At 41.8% G+C, this 19,879-nt stretch overlaps 1 protein-coding gene across 4 annotated transcripts in view; it reads right to left on the bottom strand.

The window, feature by feature from the left end:
- The window catches only part of LAMP2 (lysosomal associated membrane protein 2), a 32,677-nt gene extending 13,511 nt beyond the window's left edge, over positions 1-19,166 (bottom strand). The window contains exons 1-6 of one of the 4 annotated variants that reach the window (XM_019949454.2): positions 18,979-19,166; positions 8,119-8,237; positions 7,222-7,435; positions 2,551-2,709; positions 1,436-1,623; positions 515-637 (exon numbers count right to left, since the gene is read on the bottom strand). In XM_019949454.2, coding sequence (XP_019805013.1) covers positions 515-637; positions 1,436-1,623; positions 2,551-2,709; positions 7,222-7,435; positions 8,119-8,237; positions 18,979-19,042 — 867 coding nt within the window. In that variant the 5' untranslated portion in view covers positions 19,043-19,166. Of the gene's footprint in view, positions 1-514; positions 638-1,435; positions 1,624-2,550; positions 2,710-7,221; positions 7,436-8,118; positions 8,238-9,468; positions 9,587-18,513; positions 18,645-18,978 lie in introns of those variants that run through there. The other 3 variants (XM_073798985.1, XM_073798987.1, XM_073798986.1) reach the window with 3 other exon arrangements.
- Positions 19,167-19,879: the final 713 nt, after the last annotated feature.

Here is a 19,879-nt window from a genome sequence, read left to right as displayed (position 1 = left end):
ACTTGCACAGAGCCTTGTACATAGTTGAGTACTCAATAAGTGTTAGCTATCATTATTACTGATACTATTATAAATATATAGCCTTGAAAAAGCCTAAAATATTATAACAGACAAACATGAGAATTTTCTAACCAATAGTAGAGAAAATATTATGGAACTTACTTTGTCTTTTATAAATAAACTTTATTGTAACATATATCTATATGGATAGATTAGACTTTTTTTTTTAATATGGGTTAATTCTTACTCCTACCCTAAGGTCTACATAAAAACAGAATAGCAGAATTCGAGTCCAGCCCACAGAACATCGAAGTGACCCTGAGGGATTAACAGGGATCAATGGACTGTATGCACTTTATAATTGAGTAGTGTTGAAATGGAAAATAGAGGTAATTATCCCTCTCAACAAATACACACACACACACACACACACACACACACACACACACACACACACACCCCTTTTTAGACTTTCAGATGTGCTCCCCTAAGTTTTGATAAACCTGTTACTCACCACAGCAAAGACAAAGTCCAGATACTTGATGCTGCTGCTGCTCAGCCTAAGTAGAGCAGTTTGAGGATGGCAGCTGCCAGTGAAGTTGGTTGTGTTGGGATTGATGTTAATAACCGAAGCAACCTTCAGGGGAAGAAGAGGGAGAGAGGTACAGATGAACCATAAAAATCTACAGCAAAACCTTATACTCTAATAAGACCAAGTTCGTGGAGAACAAAAAAATCCTTTTGTCTCCTAGATATGGATACTTAAGTGTTTGATACCTTACTTTCAAAGCTGGCCCAGGTCCTCAAGCTATGACTCAGAAGACTTAAAAAAAAAAAAAGGAAGACAACAGGAAAGCTTCCTCAAATAATGAGCCAAATGAAAACACATTTTTTAATGGAGCACAAGAGCCATCTGTCTAGCTTGTTTAAAATCCCAGGACTCTGAAAATGGGATTGGTTTGCTGGCACGCCCTCTGTAGCCCCAGTAGAGCACTGCAACCAGAAGTGCCATCGTACACCCCTACCTCTATCTGCCTATCTACCTATACCATTCAAGTCACCAAATAGCTGGAGAAACAGCTGCACTGTTCCACACCTAGTGTGGTTCAGGTAAAAGTGTGAAGGAGTTATATTTTAAACTAACTGAAATAAAGATCAACTGCTCGTATTCTGATCTACTGATGGCAAAAAAAATCTACACTCCGAAGAGTCCTTTAAACTACTAGGTTTCCTGCTGGCCAATACAACACCTTGACAGTGACATTAACTCTTCACGGTTATAATAACTCAAATTAATCAAAACTCTACAAGTCAACACAAATCTCTATTTAAAACTGCATCATTCTAATAACACTACTCTTGGGGTGAAGTCTGGACCGACTACATTTGAAAGGAGATACAGAAAGAATGTATCAATAAAAACAGGCAACTATACCTTATCATGAGTAATGTTCAGCTGCAGCCCCATGGTAGCCAGAAGACATGTCCCATTGCTATTTACAACTGAATAGGATCCAACCTCTGGCTTTTCCTTTGGAGAGGGTGTTGTAGTAGGAGATGGCACAGTGGTGGGAACGATGGGCAGCACTGTGGTTAAAGTTTTATCTTTATCACACAAAAACTCTGAAACAAAGGACAAAATAAATTTTTTAATTCATAAGGCCAGGGAAGAGCAAAATATTTCTCACAATAAAAGTCCAAAAGGGTTATATTTAGCGTAGAGAATATCTTAATAGTATTATTTTAAACTAAATGAGGCAGAGGTCCTCAAACTGCTGCTTCATATGCAGACAGTCTTAAGAGTTATGACATGGCAGACAGGCTCCAGACACATACAAATGCATTATCTACTCATGCGTGGCCACACACTCATCTTTTCATACCCTTAAGTCCCTTTGTTCCCCCAAAACTTCATCTGCCTCTGAGGTGAAAATCAGAGGTTTAAGTTTGAAAACAGTTTGCCTCTACCTAGGCCTGCCCTCTTCTTTTCCACATATAACCAGTATAAGGAAAGATACTGTTTTTAACTGAAAAAAGTTTAAAAATCATTGAAGAATTTAAATACAAATGAACCTTTTATTTCAACCTCTTCTTAGGAAGTGTTGGTAGTTTTCCAGAACTGGTGCACGAGAAATTATTGTATTGCCAATAAAGTCACATAAAAGTTACAAAATCAATTTATAAAAGTCAAGATTAGAACACAGAAATCCCATTTCTCAGCCTTCGTCTCGGATCTTCAAAAGCTGAAGAGCTGAGGATCAAGTGCTATCTGAGGATTTGTTCAAACAAAGATTAGGTTTTATCCAGTGAAAACACTGCAGGTAGCACATTTTAAAAGACCATTCCACAACATGTACATCAGAAACTTAAAAGTGCAAGTTCCACAAGAATAAGAATTGCTGTTATTTATAAAAACTTTACAGTGCAGAGTAAGGTGTAAGTCTTAACATATAAATACTTTAAGATAACGACTTCAACTAAAGCTACCTGGTATACTCTAATCTTAAGTTAGGACCCAAGTATAGAAATATATATATTTTAAGTGCTCACCTTTTGTGCTCACTGTGCCATTTTGGACAAAAGCTTGTACATGAACATCCCAATAGTGCTGGACAACATCATTCTTTCCTAAGGTTAATAAACTATTGCATCTAAAGATGTCATTCAATGGAACTCTGAATGCCACATGGTCAGAAACAGTAAAAACTCCTGTAAAAGAAGATTAACAGTAGCTATTTCCAAGAAGGTAGGAGGAAAGTGATCATATAAATATACATTAGAATTTCATCTCTTCTGTCTGCCTGCCCCACCCCATTCCTGAAGTGACAAAAGACAAGGCCTGTTCAGGAACTGACAAATTCACTGTGGCTGAAACACAAGGAGTAAGAGGAAAGACGTGATGGGGATTAGGAAGGAAAGGTAAGTTGCAGGTGGTCACACTTTGAAGCATCTTCTATGATCTAAGGACAGGTTGGGCTTTATTTTGTTAGCAATAGCAGGTCAGCTTCAGTTTTTAAAGCTGGGAATAACAAATGTATCATTTATTTTAAGGAACATAGCAAAACTGCAGAGGTTAGGCAGAGCAGAAAACTTTTAAGGAAAGTCATTTAAGAGGGAAACTAGTTAGAAGGCCAATGAGCTGGTTAAGGGGAAAGGCGAGGAGGAGTTGCCTAAACCAAGATAGTGAGGGGCAGTAAGAAGAGAGTAAAGAGGCCAAATTGAAGACACAGAGCTAAGGTAGAATCAACAGGACTTAGTGATAAAACAAAGAAGAGAGATGGAATAATCAACGATTATTTTTGTGCTACTATCCCAAAGTAAGTTATAGTAACTAAAATGAGTTTTCGAAACCTTTTCCTGGATAGGATTTAAAGACTATTCCATTTCAGGAAAATTTCAGAATATGAAAGCAATAAGTTACCACCTTTCTGTGCAGAGTTATTATAATGCCTATATGGTGAAACTTCAAAAGACTATGATCACACTTATCCACCCAAATGGCTTAGCTTCTTTTGGAGAAGCAAGGAAGGAAGGTATTCAAGGCCCTTAATATAGGCTGCCTTCTGTGCCTCTCCGTCACATAGCAAGGCAGGACTTATGCGCCTTGGCACCCCCTAACGGCCAAAGGAAAAAAAATTTTAAACCAATGAACCAGAACATTTTTCTCCAAAACTGTTTCCCACTGTTAACATCAGTGAATAGATGTATGAACTAGCTGTATGTAGATAGGCCTCAAAAACAAAACGAGTGCAAAAACAAGCTGTAGACATACTGGAGTTACACTATAAATCTATGTCATTTTAGGGCTTCCTTGGTGGCGCAGCAGTTGAGAAACTGCCTGCCAATGCAGGGGACATGGGTTCGATCCCTGGTCCGGGAGGATCCCACATGCCGCAGGACAACTAGGCCCGTGCGCCACAACTACTGAGCCTGCGCTCTTGAGCCTGCGAGCCACAACTACTGAAGCCCGCACGCCTAGAGCCCGAGCTCCACCACCGCAATGAGAAGCCTGTGCACTGCAATGAAGAGTAGCCCCCGCTCACCACAACTAGAGAAAGCTGCACGCAGCAACAAAGACCCAATGCACCCAAAAATAAATAATAAATAAATTTATTTAAAAAAAGAAAAAAACATCATCAACAGTCTATTTAAGGAAACCATTTAAAAATCTCAAATAGTCGCAAATATTACACAGAAGCTAGCAATAAAAATTGCATCTTTCCCTGTTTAAAATAAAAGGGATGAGGGAATTCCCTGATGGTCTAGTGGTTACGACTCCATGCTTTCACTGCTGAGGGCACAGGTTCAATCCCTGGTCAGGGAACTAAGATCCCACAAGCTGCACAGCGTGGCCAAAAAAAATAAAATTAAAATAAATAAATAAATAAAGGGGGGAGAGACTGGCATTAACCTTTCAGAGTCCACAGTTTTTCCATCAAATCTGTCAAATTAAACCCCATCTGCTTTTACTGCCACCCCCCTTGGTCTGGCTACTCATTACATCATCACTTGATTCCTATAACAGCCTCTTAAACTGGAATCTCTGCCTGTAGTCTCCTCACTTCCAATTAATCCTGCAGAACATTCTTTATAAACTACTGTCTCTGCTTTTGTTACATCATTCTCCTGCTTAAAAACCTAAAATGGTTCCCCAGTGCCTACCCCATCAAGCTATAAATGCCTTTCCTTGGCTTCCAAGGCCCCCTATAATTTAGACTCACTGCACCTAGCCAACTTGATTTTCCTTCTACTACACACACAGCCTCTACTTTAATCAGGCAGCTCTCCAATTACTGCTGTGCAGACTATGCTTCCCCCTGCTGGAAATATTCTGCTCAAAATTCTCCACTTATTCAAAATCTACCATTAGGCCGAGTTTCAGCTCAGGCCCTCCTTCTCTACACCAAGCTTTCTCACTCCTTCAATGCACGCTGACCTCTGCTCCTCATCAGGACCTCTTGTCCACAGGCATCCACTGATGGGCTCAGGGACTGTGTACCATATGCAGTTTACTCTGTACTCTGAGAGGGTCTAGAGCTTTCCTCACATTGTCAGAAAGATTTATGAACCCTCCATGCCCAAAACACAAACAATAACAAATTCACAAGGATCTCAATGCTTTCCAATTTATCCATGTAACTTGGGTAAACAACTTCACTTTGTCTCTCCAACTAGTTTTTAAGCTCGGTGAAAGTCAGGGGCAAATCCTAATACTAGTTCTGAAAGACAATATATGGCAGAAAGCTAAATACCAAGATACCCAATAATAAACTTTCCTTAGTTATCCTCTCAAGCGAAGATATCAGTAAAAAGAAAACTAGGATTTAATTTCCAAGTCTCAGTTAGTGATACCTCCCAAGTTTTACACGAGCTCATTCACTTCTGGATCTTTAAAGTATGATCTTTTGATATCCCATAAATCCAAATGAATCACTCATCCCCAAGTCCAGGAAACTAAAGCCCATCTACCTGTGCTTCTGGGGTCAGGATGAAATACTATCTGTGAGAAATGCTAAGCTACTACAAACACCGTGTTAATATCCCAATCTCAGTGGAGGGGGGAGAAAGGAGAGAATTATATCCCTAACAAGACTGAAATCTCTGGGGGCTTCCCTGGTGGCACAGTGGTTGAGAGTCCGCCTGCCGATGCAGGGGACACGGGTTCGTGCCCTGGTCCGGGAAGATCCCACATGCTGCGGAGCGGCTGGGCCCATGAGCCATGGCCGCTGAGCCTGTGCGTCCGCAACGGGAGAGGCCACAACAGTGAGAGGCCTGCGTAATGCAAAAAAAAAAAAAAAAAAAAAGAAAGACTGAAATCTCCATTATCCATGCCTTCAAAATATTTTAACACACATTTCAGTTCTAGTAGTCACAACAACGGCCTAATTCCCAATGCCTTCCCAAGTTCATTTTGACCTAAAATTCTCTCAAAACAGCAGCAAATGTTGATTTCAGTCATCTTACATTTTTTAAAAACTTTTTTCCCTTACCTTTTTTACTTTTCAGCCAAAATCCTACCTAAATGGTAAAAAAGATTTGAAGATGAACTATTTCTGCTGGTCTCAGGTTACTAAACTTGTACACATTTAAAATAGTTGCAGCTCTATTTACAATAGCCCAGAGATGGAAACAACCTAAGTGCCCATCATCAGATGAATGGATAAAGAAGATGTGGCACATATATACAATGGAATATTACTCAGCCATAAAAAGAAACGAAATTGAGCTATTTTTAATGAGGTGGATAGACCTAGAGTCTGTCAAACAGAGTGAAGTAAGTCAGAAAGAGAAAGACAAATACCGTATGCTAACACATATATATGGAATTTAAGAAAAAAAATGTCATGAAGAACCTAGGCGTAAGACAGGAATAAAGACACAGACCTACTGGAGAACGGACTTGAGGATATGGGGAGGGGGAAGGGTGAGCTGTGACAAAGCGAGAGAGAGGCATAGACATATATACACTACCAAACGTAAGGTAGATAGCTAGTGGGAAGCAGCCGCATAGCACAGGAAGATCAGCTCGGTGCTTTGTGACCACCTAGAGGGGTGGGATAGGGAGGGTGGGAGGGAGGGAGACGCCAGAGGGAAGAGATATGGGAACATATGTACATGTATAACCGATTCACTTTGTTATAAAGCAGAAACTAACACACCATTGTAAAGCAATTATACCCCAATAAAGATGTTAAAAAGAAAAAAATAAAAAATAAAATAAAATAAAATAGTTATTAGTAAAGGATTTTCTCATTCATTCAACATTTGTTGAATGCCCACTATTGAATGAAATAAATAATAGTAGTTAAGTGCATGGACTCTGTAAGCTCAACACACTTTGGTTCAAACACCAGCTCATGCACTTACTAGCTTGTGTGACCTTTGGGAAAGACATCTAATCTCATCAAGCCTCATTCCCTTTACCTGTAAAATTGAGATAACATCTACTTCCCAGGGTTGCTGTTAAAGATTAAGTGAGATGCTGCTGGCAACACACTTAGGATACTATTGATACATGGTACATAGTAAAGCACCAAGCAATGACAGCAAATATCCTTACTGTGTCCAACACTATGCCATGCAAGGGAATACAAAGACATGATGTTTCCATTACAAACAGGAGGACAGACTTGCATAAGGATGGCTTTTAAATTATTTACATTTCTTTTTATTATTAATCAAGAGCAAGAGAACACAACACAATCCAATTCTTAAGGTTACCTTTTTCTTTCGCATCAGGAAATGTTGTGTTATCATTCATGTTGTAGGAAAATGAGATACTGTCGATTGAATAAAAAGACTTCTCCTCTGTAAAATTCACAATCCAGGAAAAACCAGATCCAAACTGCACTGCGATTTTGGGACCATTCTGGTCATCCCCACAAGAGCTTCCACTGTACGTTGCAGGACCAAGGTCTGAAATGGTTACAGTTTTCTAAAAGAAAAAAAAATCTGGGAGTTAGGCCCAAACAGGCAGCAATGAGCACAAGCATTTCCAAGTGGGTTGCCACTGCAGTTGACTTCACACCCCCCGTGGCCAGCCTGGCCCGTCTGTGCTGACCAGTCTCATTCAGCTACACACCAGTCCCTCTGGACAAATCCATGCAAGTCTAAAAGGAAAAGGAAAACCGACCTGAACCTCTGTTATTAAGTTGATTTTTTTAAAAAAATCAGATTGTAAGCAGGCAGGACCTTAACCAAAAGAAATAAGAAGGCAAAAAGGATTGAGAGGATACCCCACCCCCCCAAAGGAGACTTTAATAGCAAGCTATTAAAAAAAGGACAAGCTTTGATGTTAGTACATGTTACAAACACGATAGAAGTAGTTAGACCATACAGAAACACCATACAGTCTTCAGATTATTTGCCCTTAACCAACTCCAAAAAACCTCTGAAGAACTGATGAATTAAAATATTCATTCCTAAATAAAATAAAAAATATTCATTCCAACACTAAATAGAATACCTTCAAGTGTACATGCTAAAATAGCTCCACAGAATTTACACGTTAAGTCAGTTAACATATGAAATCTTATTTGTATAAATGAATACAAAGGCTAAAAAAAGAGTAGAAGTAAATTCCTACTATAAAACTCAAAGACAAATAAAAATACTTACATTATGTTTGTCTGTGGTCTCATAGCGTATTGTGAAATTCATCTGCCATTTTGCATAAAGGCAAGTGGCGTTTTCTGAATCTCTCAAATTAAGTTCCAATGCATAAGACGAGACAGCTCCTAGATTAAAAAGAGTAAGATTTTTAAATTGGACTACAAAAACATACATAAAATAAAAACAAGCTCTATCCAGCACTGAAGTTCAACCAGCTCTAAAATGAAACAAAGTATTTTTAATATATATGGTAACTTGGTGATTATCTTTTTATCGAAATCCTGTTGATAAAGTTAGCAATACCCCTTCCCCAAAAAGTTTACTCAACATAGGATGCTCAGGTAATGGCACAGACTGGTGACGTTTGCCTTTTACCTCCTAATAATCGTTTCCACACTCTGTGCTTTGCTAGTTTTGTTTTGGGCAATTATAGTTTACTTGTTAGGACTTTTGTTTTTTAAGGTAAATGAGGTGAAGGGGAAGCGTGGGAGGGGTGTTAAACTCCTGCTTTTCTCAAATCAGCTGGTGGAACTTTCTCTACATAAATAATGATAGATCTGATTTCTGTGGTCTTGCTGCTTTAAATCCTGTCACAAGCTATGTGACCTATGACACTTAGAAGTCTTGGCAAACTATTTTATTCCAACGTGAAAAAATGATGATGTGGGCCAGGGCTAAGCGTGTGTACCATATGACCAAAGGAACAGTACTGCAAAGGTTGTTAGATCCATAAGCAAAAGGTTAATTTTTATAAATGCAGCGTTCATCATTTTTGTTTCATAATAAAATCCAATTGATTAGAAAGCCTAATTAATCTTTTGACATGGGACTTCCCTGGTGGCGCAGTGGTTCAGAAATCCACCTGCCAATGCAGGGGACATGGGTTTGAGCCCTGGTCCAGGAAGATCCCACATGCCACGGAGCAACTATGCCTGTGCGCCACAACTACTGAGCCTGCGCTCTAGAGCCGGCAAACCACAACTACTGAGCCCGTGCTCCGCAACAGGAGAAGCCACCACAATAAAAAGCCCATGCACCACAAGGAAGAGTAGCCCCCTCTCGCCGCAACTAGAGAAAGCCCGCGCGCAGCAATGAAGACTCAACACAGCCAAAACTAATAAGTAAATAAATTAATTGATTAATTAAAAAAAAATCTTTTGACACGGACTTAAAGTCCCTTCCTACATTCTCAACCTGCTACCTCTCTTTTAGCAGAGAAACCTTTCAGGGACAAAAGAGCCTTGGGACTTTTCAGCTAACTTGACTCTGATCTTCTACACTAGGTTAAACATGGGGACATTACCTATTGCACTGAAGAGCCCAAGGACTCAAAATACGATACGCCAGCACACTTACCAGCAGCAGAAATGATGGGCCATCATCTAAGGATTTTCTTCACTGTCTCACACATATACCCAAGGGGTGAGCTGTTTCCTGTTAAGATAGCTGCATAGCCTTGAATGATACCTGAGCACACCAGCGTCACCTACAAGTGGGGACATGCTATAGACTACAGAGAATAAAGTCCTAAGAGGAATACCAAGAAGGCATGCCTCAGCAACAGCTTTCAAGCTGTACACAAAGCTCCCGTCATGCTCTGCATGCTCTGGAGACCGGGCTGCCTCACCAAGCCTGAATCTGATATGCTAAAGCTTGTGGTTGCTGACAATGCCTAAATGTATTGGCTAAGGCCCCAATAAGACCTTGTGAGGCCCAAGTAGGTTTTACAGGCTTTCTTTTCTCAGAACAATCTGGAATGGAGCTGGCATCACTGATCCAAGGCTACCCTGCAGTGGTGTTGAGAACTGCAGCTTAGAATTCTTCTAATCACCTGGAGGCCTGCTTTCCATACACAATCTCTCTTGGTCTTGTTTAAAGTCCCTCGTTTTAACATATTCTCCTTGTGAATATTCAAAGCATTCAAAACTATCAGAAACAACCAAGAAAAGCCTGGCACGTATTAATCATTTTCTTTCCAAAGATATTAGAGTAACAAACAAAACAGTGTAAAACAATGATTAGTATCAACGTGTGCTGGGGTGGAGAACTCCACGCTATGGAGCAGAAGGCACAGGTTGTGGTTCACATTTGCCACTACATTAATATCAAAACAGCCTATCTGCCAACCCATAAATGAGAACTGAGAAATGCTCTGAGGGTCCAAAACATTCTGTTCTCATGCCTTCATAGTCCTTGTCGCTGTGAGAGCTATGCCTTCACAGGGCTTCCTTGGCATCCCAGTCTACATCTCCAGCTGCGCAGGAGCCACTTTTACTCAATGCCTATCACCTCAAACTCAACAATTCCACAATGAAAATCTACTCTTCGACTTCCTCCAATTGGAGCCCGCCTTCTCAGCCTCACTGGCTTGAAAGGAAAGGCAGGACCTTGTCCCGACACTCAGGCTCAAAAGGTTTTGGGAATTAGCTTCTACTTCATTCTCTTTGTTAAGTCCTATTGATTTTTTTCCCTTCAAATCCCCTCTGAAATCCAATCCCTTGCCTTTTATTTCTTTTTTTTTTTTTTTTTTGCGGTACGCGGGCCTCTCACTGCTGTGGTCTCTCCTGTCGCGGAGCACAGGCCCCGGACGCGCAGGCTCAGCGGCCATGGCTCATGGGCCCAGCCGCTCCGCGGCATGTGGGATCTTCCCAGACCGGGGCACGAACCCGTGTCCCCTGCATCGGCAGGCGGACTCTCAACCACTGCGCCACCAGGGAAGGCCCCTTGCCTTTTATTTCTATTCCAACTCCACCACCACACCCCTAACTTACTATAGATACCTCCTAGCTACCCCTAGAACTGCTGTCAGATTAATGGTCCTTAAATACCTCTTCCTGGGGCTTCCCTGGTGGCGCAGTGGTTAAGAATCCGCCTGCCAATGCAGGGGACAGGGGTTCGAGCCCTAGTCCGGGAAGATCCCACATGCCACGAAGCAACTAAGCCCATGCGCCACAACTACTGAGCGTGTGCTCTAGAGCCCACGAGCCACAACTACTGAGATCTGCGTGCCTGGAGCCTGTGCTCCACAACAAGAGAGGCCACTGCAATGAGAAGCCTGAGCATCGCAACGAACCGCAACTAGAGAAAGCCTGCGCATAGCAACGAAGACCCAACATAGCCAAAAATAAATAAAATAAAAACTTTTTTTTAAATTAAATACCTCTTCTCTCAGGATACTTTCTTGATCAAAACCTTTTACTGGCTCCAAAATTCCCACATTAAATTTAAATTCCTCTGCCTGACTTTCAAAGTAATCTTTAATCTTGTCCCAACCTATTCGTTCAACTTCTCTCAAGCCATGTTCCCAGAACACACCCTTTAATTTGCCTGAACTTGTTCCACTGGTCCCATTCGCCATGCTCTAGTCAACCTCCCAGGCTTCTACTGCTCCTAACATTTGAAATCTACTTGTTCACCTCAGGAGGGATTTCACTCTTTCTCGCGGTCCCAAAATCTGAAACACCCGCCACCCTGCCTTTTTGTTACAATTTCTGGCAAATATCCCCACCCACTACAACAGCTGAAAATGTTAGATACTTGCTTTCCCAGCCTCCCTTGTGGTAAGGATGGCACTTACTTATACTAGGCTCCACCCAGCAAAGGCATCCACCCCAGATTCTGAATAAGAGGGCGGTGAAATGCAGCCAAGAAGGGAACTATCACACTCAGATGGAAGTAGCTACAGCAGGATCAGGGTCCCAGGCAACAAGGCCAGAACAGCTAATGGCAGTGGCCAGCAGTGCAAGCTGCAGGTTAATGCTTGGTGATGGCAGTGCAGTTCAGTGGCATGTGTTAGGGTACTGAACTAGGCTTTGGGGTATATAGTCAAGAGCTCCAGTAATTCTGAGTTACCTAATGAACATTTTTTTATAAAGTAAAAATTTACTGATGTGTTACATACAGAAAAGTACACAGCATACATTCGGAAGGGATTTAAAGTGCACAAAGTATACAGCTCAAAGAATTTTCACAAACTGAACCCGCCTGTGTCAGGAAACATTGTGTCAGGAACATTCCAAGTACTCCTCAAAGTCCCCCGGTTCCCCCTTCCAGTTACGATTTCCCTCCCAAGGGCAGCTGCCATCCTGTCTTCTAACAGTATAGTTTACTTTTGCCTGTTTTTCAACTTGGTGTAAATGAAATCATTCACTATGCTCTCTTTTGTATCTGGCTTCTTTCACTCAATATTATGTCTGTGAGATTCACCCATGCTGTTGTGTGTAACTGCAGTTTGTCATTTCTCTCTGTGTATAGTCTTCTTTCACTACTTGTCTATGCTACTGCTGATGGGCATTTGGATAGTTTCCAGTTTGGTTCTATTACAAATGGACACATCGGTGAACACAGGTGAACACAGGTGTATGTGTGTCTATTGGGTATGTGTCTAGGAATGAAATTGCAGGGTCAGAGGGTTTGCACATGTCCCAATATCTTTTTAATAAATTCCTTTTCTGCTTAAAAAAAAAACAGTGAGATTTTATTTGTTTCTTACAATTAAGAACCCAAACTGATATGCTGTCCACTTTTCAGCAGCCATTTTCCCCATAAAGATTTCCTTGACTACAAAAGCCCTCAAGGAGCAGTCATAGTGCATAGCCCCACACCTGAGTGTATTTTACACTATCATGAATTATTCATTTATTTTATGCCTGTAAATCCTGTCTCCCCTACAGTCATAAGCTCCAAAACAACAGTTTTCAACTGTTACTTCGCAACAAACTGATGTGCCATGGTAAGTTATAGTATACAGCAAGTAATTTGTTAACTAATAAAAAAGTAACAAAGTCCATGAATGAATGATATACATGGATAGATTCAAGATTCCCTTTTCATAAGGTCTCTGCCACTCATTTGAATTTCAATATGCTCCCTTAAACAGATGATCTTATCTATGCCACAGCCCCCAGGCGTGTGTCTTTTATATGAATGTCATCCATCACAAGTGTCATGGTGGGGGAGACCATGTTTATTACTTCCCTCTATCTCCTATCATTCCTAGCAGTGCAGAATACGTATTAGATTCTCAATAAATACTGATTGATTAGATCAAGGTGAAAATACCATGCAATAACGACCCAGAACACAGCTTAATCTAATTACAGGAAGAGCCTTTAGCTCTTCCAAATCATGAACCCAACCTATCAGGCTTCTGGGTACTCCCTCAACCCCCATGTCCATTTTTCGCAATAAATTTTGACATGGATTTCAAGCTAGGAATAATCCTTTTCCCAGAAGTTAAGTTTATAGTTGAAACATTTACACTTTGGTAAAAAAATCTTCAGCAAGCCATTTCCATCCTTATTGAAGTGTTTGAGTTTCAAATAGCCAAACCATTTTTGTCTAAAAGGCTTTGACATTAAAAAACCACAGCTGAATATATCCTAGAGTGTGTAATTATAGAGCTGACAGTTTATTCTCCAAAGAGAAGAAAAAGGCAAAATCAACTTTCTCAAATTCAAATATCCTCTTAATCTTGTTTCCAAAGAGATCATTTATAGGTTCTTTTAGAACTCAGAACAAACTCTGTTCTCCAAGCATGGCACACTGCAAAAAGTGGCTAGGTTTTTATAAGTCTATTTGACCCAAAGTGTAGTTGAAAAACATACATTTGTAAATAATATGGGGGTGGGGTGGGAACATAACACTAGTGGTAAAACAAAACCAATAAAAAACAATGATCTAAGAGGCAATATAATGGGACGATTAGGAGTCCCATCACTGGCATTGAAGAGCTAGAATTCAAATCAGGCAGTCCAATTTACTAGCTGTGAGACTCTGGGCAAGTTAACCTTGCTAAGAATTGTAGTGTGTACTTCACTTCTCCAATACATTCTTTGAAAGCATGAAAGCCCTTCAGAGCTAAGAGAACTTTGCCAAGCAAGTTAGAGATTCCAGCTTAAAAGTTTCCCTTCTAGGGGCTTCCCTGGTGGCGCAGTGGTTGAGAGTCCGCCTGCCGATGCAGGGGACACGGGTTCGTGCCCCGGTCCGGGAGGATCCCACATGCCGCGGAGCAGCTGGGCCCGTGAGCCATGGACGCTGGGCCTGCGCGTCCGGAGCCTGTGCTCCACGATGGGAGATGCCACAGCAGGGAGAGGCCCGCGTACCGCAAAAAAAGAAAAGTTTCCCTTCTAGTAAACACAGCACCTAAAGGGATCCTTCCCTAATTTTAGGTATGTCTACTTTCATCATACTTAGTTATGGACTCTTGTCCTCAAACTCATCAATTCAGAATGAGGTTGAGCCAAGGGTCTTAAAAACAAAACAAGCCAAAAAAAAAAAATCAGGACATAGGCAACAATATCTATTTACTCTTTCTTTTCAACTCATAGGTCTGTTAAGTCAAATTGACTGTTCCTCAATTCCTAATATAAGTACGATTACCGTTTCGGTTTCTGATACTCTGGATTTCTGGTAAATCTCTTAAAAACTAAAAGTAATAATAGATTTTAAGCTATGAAATAATTTTTTTAAGGTCAGAGAGTGGGTAAGGAAATAAGACTCAACACCATTCAACTAATGGAAAGGGCTTATTGCTGAGTGCTGTTTGGCAGACCTCCAGAATTCTTTTGCAATGCACAGCAGGATACCAACAAGTACTTATAAAGTACACTTTTGGATCTGATGGGATCTCTGATCATTTTAATCTGAAATTATGATTGGAATGCTTTTGTCACTACAGGAGGAAGAGCAGTCTTCCTGCACCATGGAGCACTGAAGTCAGATGTGAATATCTATAAATCCTATCAGATGTGATAACCAACGACTAATGGATGAATAATAAGCCTGTCCTTTCAAGTATCTTTATTAAAGCTAGAATAATTTCAGCAGAAACTTGAAATCAAAGTTGTCAGTGGTAAGGCTGCAGAAAAATCTCAGTGCTTACTTTCTTGCTTTTTGATCACCTCCAAAAGATAGAGATTGGTTCTTTGTGGAAGCCTTATTCTCCTTTTCACCTAGGACTTCCTAGCTCCCCAGGTGAACCTCCACTACTATGTAGGTGTATGTGAAGGGGTACAGGTAAGATACTAGCATTATTGTATGGGATTATAGTTTAATAAGTTGCTATCTGTACTGCTTAGCACTGATCTTGAAGTTGTCCAACGGAAAACACACACAAAATATCTTCCAAGACCTAATTTAAGGTTCACAGAAGAAAAAGGAGACTGAGTTGGTCTAGTTCACCGTCATATCCCCAGTGCCCACCAATGAAGACCCTCAACAAAAATTTACTGAGAGGTAACCATGTGCCACCTGGCCCTGTGCTAGGGAGGCAATGGGAAGTAACAGTACAGAAGACAGTCTCCACTCTCAGAGACTAAGACCACAGGGGAAACTTGACTATTACTGGGGAAAAAAAAGTGGAAAATAGGCTAGCCTAATAACCTAAGAGTTTGGGAAAGACAAGATTTACTCCTATTCCTCCAAATAAGTCACCTGGCTGGCCTCCTTCCAACACTCAGGTCTCTGCTCAAATGTCAGCCAACAGTGAAGGCCTTCTGACCACAAAATGTCAAGGAGGGTCAACCCCACCACCCACTCCCTATCGTCTGCTCTTCTTCCTCATTACCTGCCTCATTTTCTTCACAGTGCTTATCACTGAAATTCTATTATTTACCTGTTGGGCTGTCTTCCCCCACTAAAATGTAAGCTCCGTGAGAGCAGGAACCTGATCTGTCTTCTCCACTGCTCTATCTATCCCTTTCACCTAGTGGCTGGTACACAAAAGTCATTCCTTAAACAACTGTGGAAAGGAGGGACTCCTACCAGTGAAGTACACACTCAGGACACTTATATCAGGTTTTTTTCCCACCCAGAAAAGCCTCAACCCTATAAAAACCAGACGTCAGACTAGTTACAGCAATCAATAACCACAGAAATCTGAAATCTATGTCACAAAGGGAACATAAGCAGTGATGCTACGAAAAGTTTTTCATCCACTACTCTCTTTGTAATGCCTCTATACAGCTTTTCTTCATAAAGGTCTCTAGTCAGTTATAATTCATTCAAATAAATACCAGCATAACAATCTCTGTGAAAAAGACAAATACATAAGCTCTGAGAATTCTTTTCTATATTTACTCTAGAGCAACTATTTTTAAAAGCTACCTGCTGCAGCTGGGATAGTGTTATAAAGTTACAAAGTGAAAACGGCCCAGCTGGAAGCGAATGAGACCATAAATTCAGAACAGATCCTCCTTCGTTGGTACCCTCTGCAGTAGTCAGGAACAGCATGAAATTCATAGCAGGTACTTTACAAATATTTCTTGACTTTTCAAAAAACTATTCTTGGTATCCATTTTGATATATAAAAGTAACATGCAAAACCCACCACGCAACTGAAGAATTGCTAAATTCTTAAGGAAAAAAAGAACACATGGAAGGAGTTTTGAGCTCCACATTGAACCAATAGCTGGGAGCACAAGCAGCTGTAGAGAAAAGGGAGTTTCCATTTCATCCCGGTACCTCTGAAAAATCTGACCTACCTACATTATTAACTTTTACTTCTCCAAACCCTGTTCTGAACTTGAAAGTGGAGGGAATCAATCTTGGAAATCTTCCAAGAGAATGAATCTAGTTAGTCCCAATCAATAAATGGCAAACTATCAGATGAGCTGATGGGTTCTTTTATGTGCTTCTTTTTGCCTGTTTATTTTCTGCAATGAGCAAGCACTGCTTTTGTAAAAACAAAACAAAAAAAAGCTTTCATTAAAAAAAAATTTAATGACATGAAAGCCAACAAGACAATGATTATTTTTTTTCACTTTCTCTAAACAATAACAGTGTTGTTTGTGCAGATCCAATTGGCAGTGAACTACTGATTACCAGATGCCTTGGTCAGATGTGTTCTAGTCAGTGATAAGGTGCTTTTCGTTGTAAACAATCCTCTCTTAGGGTCGCTTGGCCCTCACTGAGTACTTCACAGGGGAGTTAAGGCTTCGAACTGTGTTTGAGCAAAGCCTCTGTGGCCCACTTTCAAGAAGGGCTACAGAAGAGTTTCCTGCACTGTGTGCACAGCTGGACCCTCTTTTGGCATCAGGACCCCTTTACTCTATCTACTGAAGAACTCAAAGAGCTTTGGTTTATGTGAGTTACATCTATTGGTATTTGCTGTACTAGAAATTAAAACTAAGAAGTGAATAAAACACATCAGACCCATGAGAGTGGTGATGTCATCACACATTCATTCTATAGCCTCTGGAAAACTCCACTGTACTGACGAGAGGATGAAAGTGAAAAAGACAAATGTCTTAATATTATTCTAGAAATAGTTTTGATCTGACAGAACCCCCTCCCCCGGAAAGATCCTTGAGAATCACTAGATTAGATCATCAAGACCCCTTCCAACGCCATGGATCTGGAGCGAGATTTCTCATCTTTTGGCACTACTGACGTTTTGAGGTGGATAATACTTTGACGGGGGTGGGGGAGTGCTGTCCTGTGCATTGTGGGATGTTTAGAAGCACCCCTGGCCTCTTCCCACTAGATGCCAAAAGCAATCCCCAATTGTGACAACCAAAAATGTCTCCAGATATTGCCAAATGTCCCCTGGTTGAGAATCCACCATTCCAGGGTGTTGATTTTATTCTACTGAAATGTGAATTACAAAATGTGCACCTCTCACTGCCTTCTCAAGCCCCTAATATATCTACTTCCTCTCTACTCCCATCTGGATCTATTCCTTCTGATCTTTTATTAGGTCACAAACAGCAAGAGTCAGTGGTAGCAACAAGCACAGGATTTATCAGTTCAGGAAGAGATATTCTGGTCAAAGTTCACCTTTCAGGCATTAAAAGGCCTCAGGGACCCAATGCTTGGGGGTGGGGTGCATCATAGCACCATCAGCCAACATTCAGCCAGTCATTCTTAAGACCTGGTAACAACCCAATCCTTAGGAAATTACCTACCCTCCTCCTCCTCCGAAAACGAGGTAATAGGCCAGTTGTGTGAGAGGGAAGAAGAAATGTAGCTTCTGAAGGCAAAGAGGCAGTATACAAGACTCAGATATAGCATCCCTCTAAAACCTCAACATCTGGGGACATTTTTGTCAGGGTCTAGCTGGGAGGAAGTAACAAAACTGGTAAAAAAAAAAAAAAAAAAAAAAGGAAGAAGAAAAAAACCCCACGATGTCTTCAGCACCTCCACGTCAGATATCCACTCCCCACCAAAGTTCCTACTCATCCCTTTTAGTCTCCAGAGGTTGGGTCCAAGTTTTCTCCCCTGGAAACTGCCCCAGCCACCTTAGATCCCTTCCCCATCAAAACCCCAAGTACCAAACTCCAATCCATCATCATTCTTCACCTCTTTAATCACCCTTCCTCCACAGCGTCAAATTCCTACCCCCCACCACCCAAGCCTCTCACTGCCTCTCAGAATCTACTCGTATCTGTTCCCCCCACTTACCCCAAGCTTTTCTCCACGCAGGCAGTCTCTTCCCTCAGTTTTCTCTCCCGCCCCACAGTTTTCCACCATCTTCAAAACTCTTGCCTGATACTAGGACCAAGATTCTAAATGTCTATGACACCCAGAATCTGCACGTACCGCCCTCCTATGCTCATCACTCCTTAGTATCTCCCCCAAGTTACTCTTTCTAACCCGAGGTGCTCCACTCCTCTCTCTTCCCTACCTACTCCCTCGGCGTCCACCCCCCCCCTTACTTGCTCCGTTATGGGCCCTTCTCCCCTGCCATCCCTCGGTCGGGCCTTCTCTAGGTCATCGCTCGTCACCTCGGGCCAAGCGCCGAGGCCCAGTGTCAGTCGTTCAGCTTCTCAACCCCCTCTCCCCGGACCAGTCTTTCAGGTTGTGGCCTCTGAACTGGGCGCCCCGGGCCCAGGCTCAGGGACTAAGCAGGAGGGCCCGACAACTCACCCAGGACGAGGCAGAGCAGAAGGAGCCCGGATCCCGGAACCGGGGCGAGGCGGAAGCACACCATGATCCCGCAGGGCAGGCTGCTGCGGCGAGAAGTGCAGCGACAGCAGAGAAAAGCCTCGCGGAACCGGGTCAAGAGCGCCGCTGACCACCGACCACAACGCTGCAAAACCCAGGACTCGGCGCTTCAGCACCGGTCATAAGACCAGGGGCGGGACTCTTTCTTGCCTTCAGCCAGTCACCGCGCTTGAAGGCGGCCAGAGGGGTGGTGATGCATGGCCCGGTGGGCGGGGTGACCACGCCCTGGCTTTTTGGTTCACACTCATTCTTGCGCTCCTAGGAGATGGGTGCGGACGGCCGTTTCTAAGGCTAAAGAGAAACGAACTTTTTTGGGGGGGGGCAGGGGGGCTAGATGGCAGAGATTATTTCAGTTCCGACTCCTTGAGGAAGGAGAGAATACTTTTGCTGGAGTAAAAATGGTTGCTAGGCATCGCAACGGAATACCTACAAAAATAATACATGATTATTCTCCAAACACTGATGCCCATGCAGTTCATGTCATTAAAAGGACAAGGGAGCTAGAGGGTGATACAGAGTCACTGAACGCCAGAGCAGGGCTTGGCCTTGAAGTTCACCTAGTTACAACACCCTGTTTTTCAGATGGGGAAACTGAACTCAGAAAGAGGAAGAGTCTTATTTAAATATAGAAAGAAAGAAAATGAGAAAGAAAGAAATAAAATAGAAGGACAAAGGGAAAAAAACAAATATCATCCATGTTCCTACTACACAGAAAGACACTGTTATCTATCTATCTGTCCATCCTTCAGGTTGTTTTTCCTCTGCCTATACACATGTAAATATTCTTTAATTAGAATTCATACTAAACATACTACTTGGTATA

Source organism: Tursiops truncatus, chromosome X (genome assembly GCF_011762595.2).
Source record: "Tursiops truncatus isolate mTurTru1 chromosome X, mTurTru1.mat.Y, whole genome shotgun sequence".
Taxonomy (NCBI): domain Eukaryota; kingdom Metazoa; phylum Chordata; class Mammalia; order Artiodactyla; family Delphinidae; genus Tursiops; species Tursiops truncatus.
The sequence above is the reverse complement of the archived record's forward strand: the minus strand, read 5'-3'. Positions and strand labels throughout refer to the sequence as shown.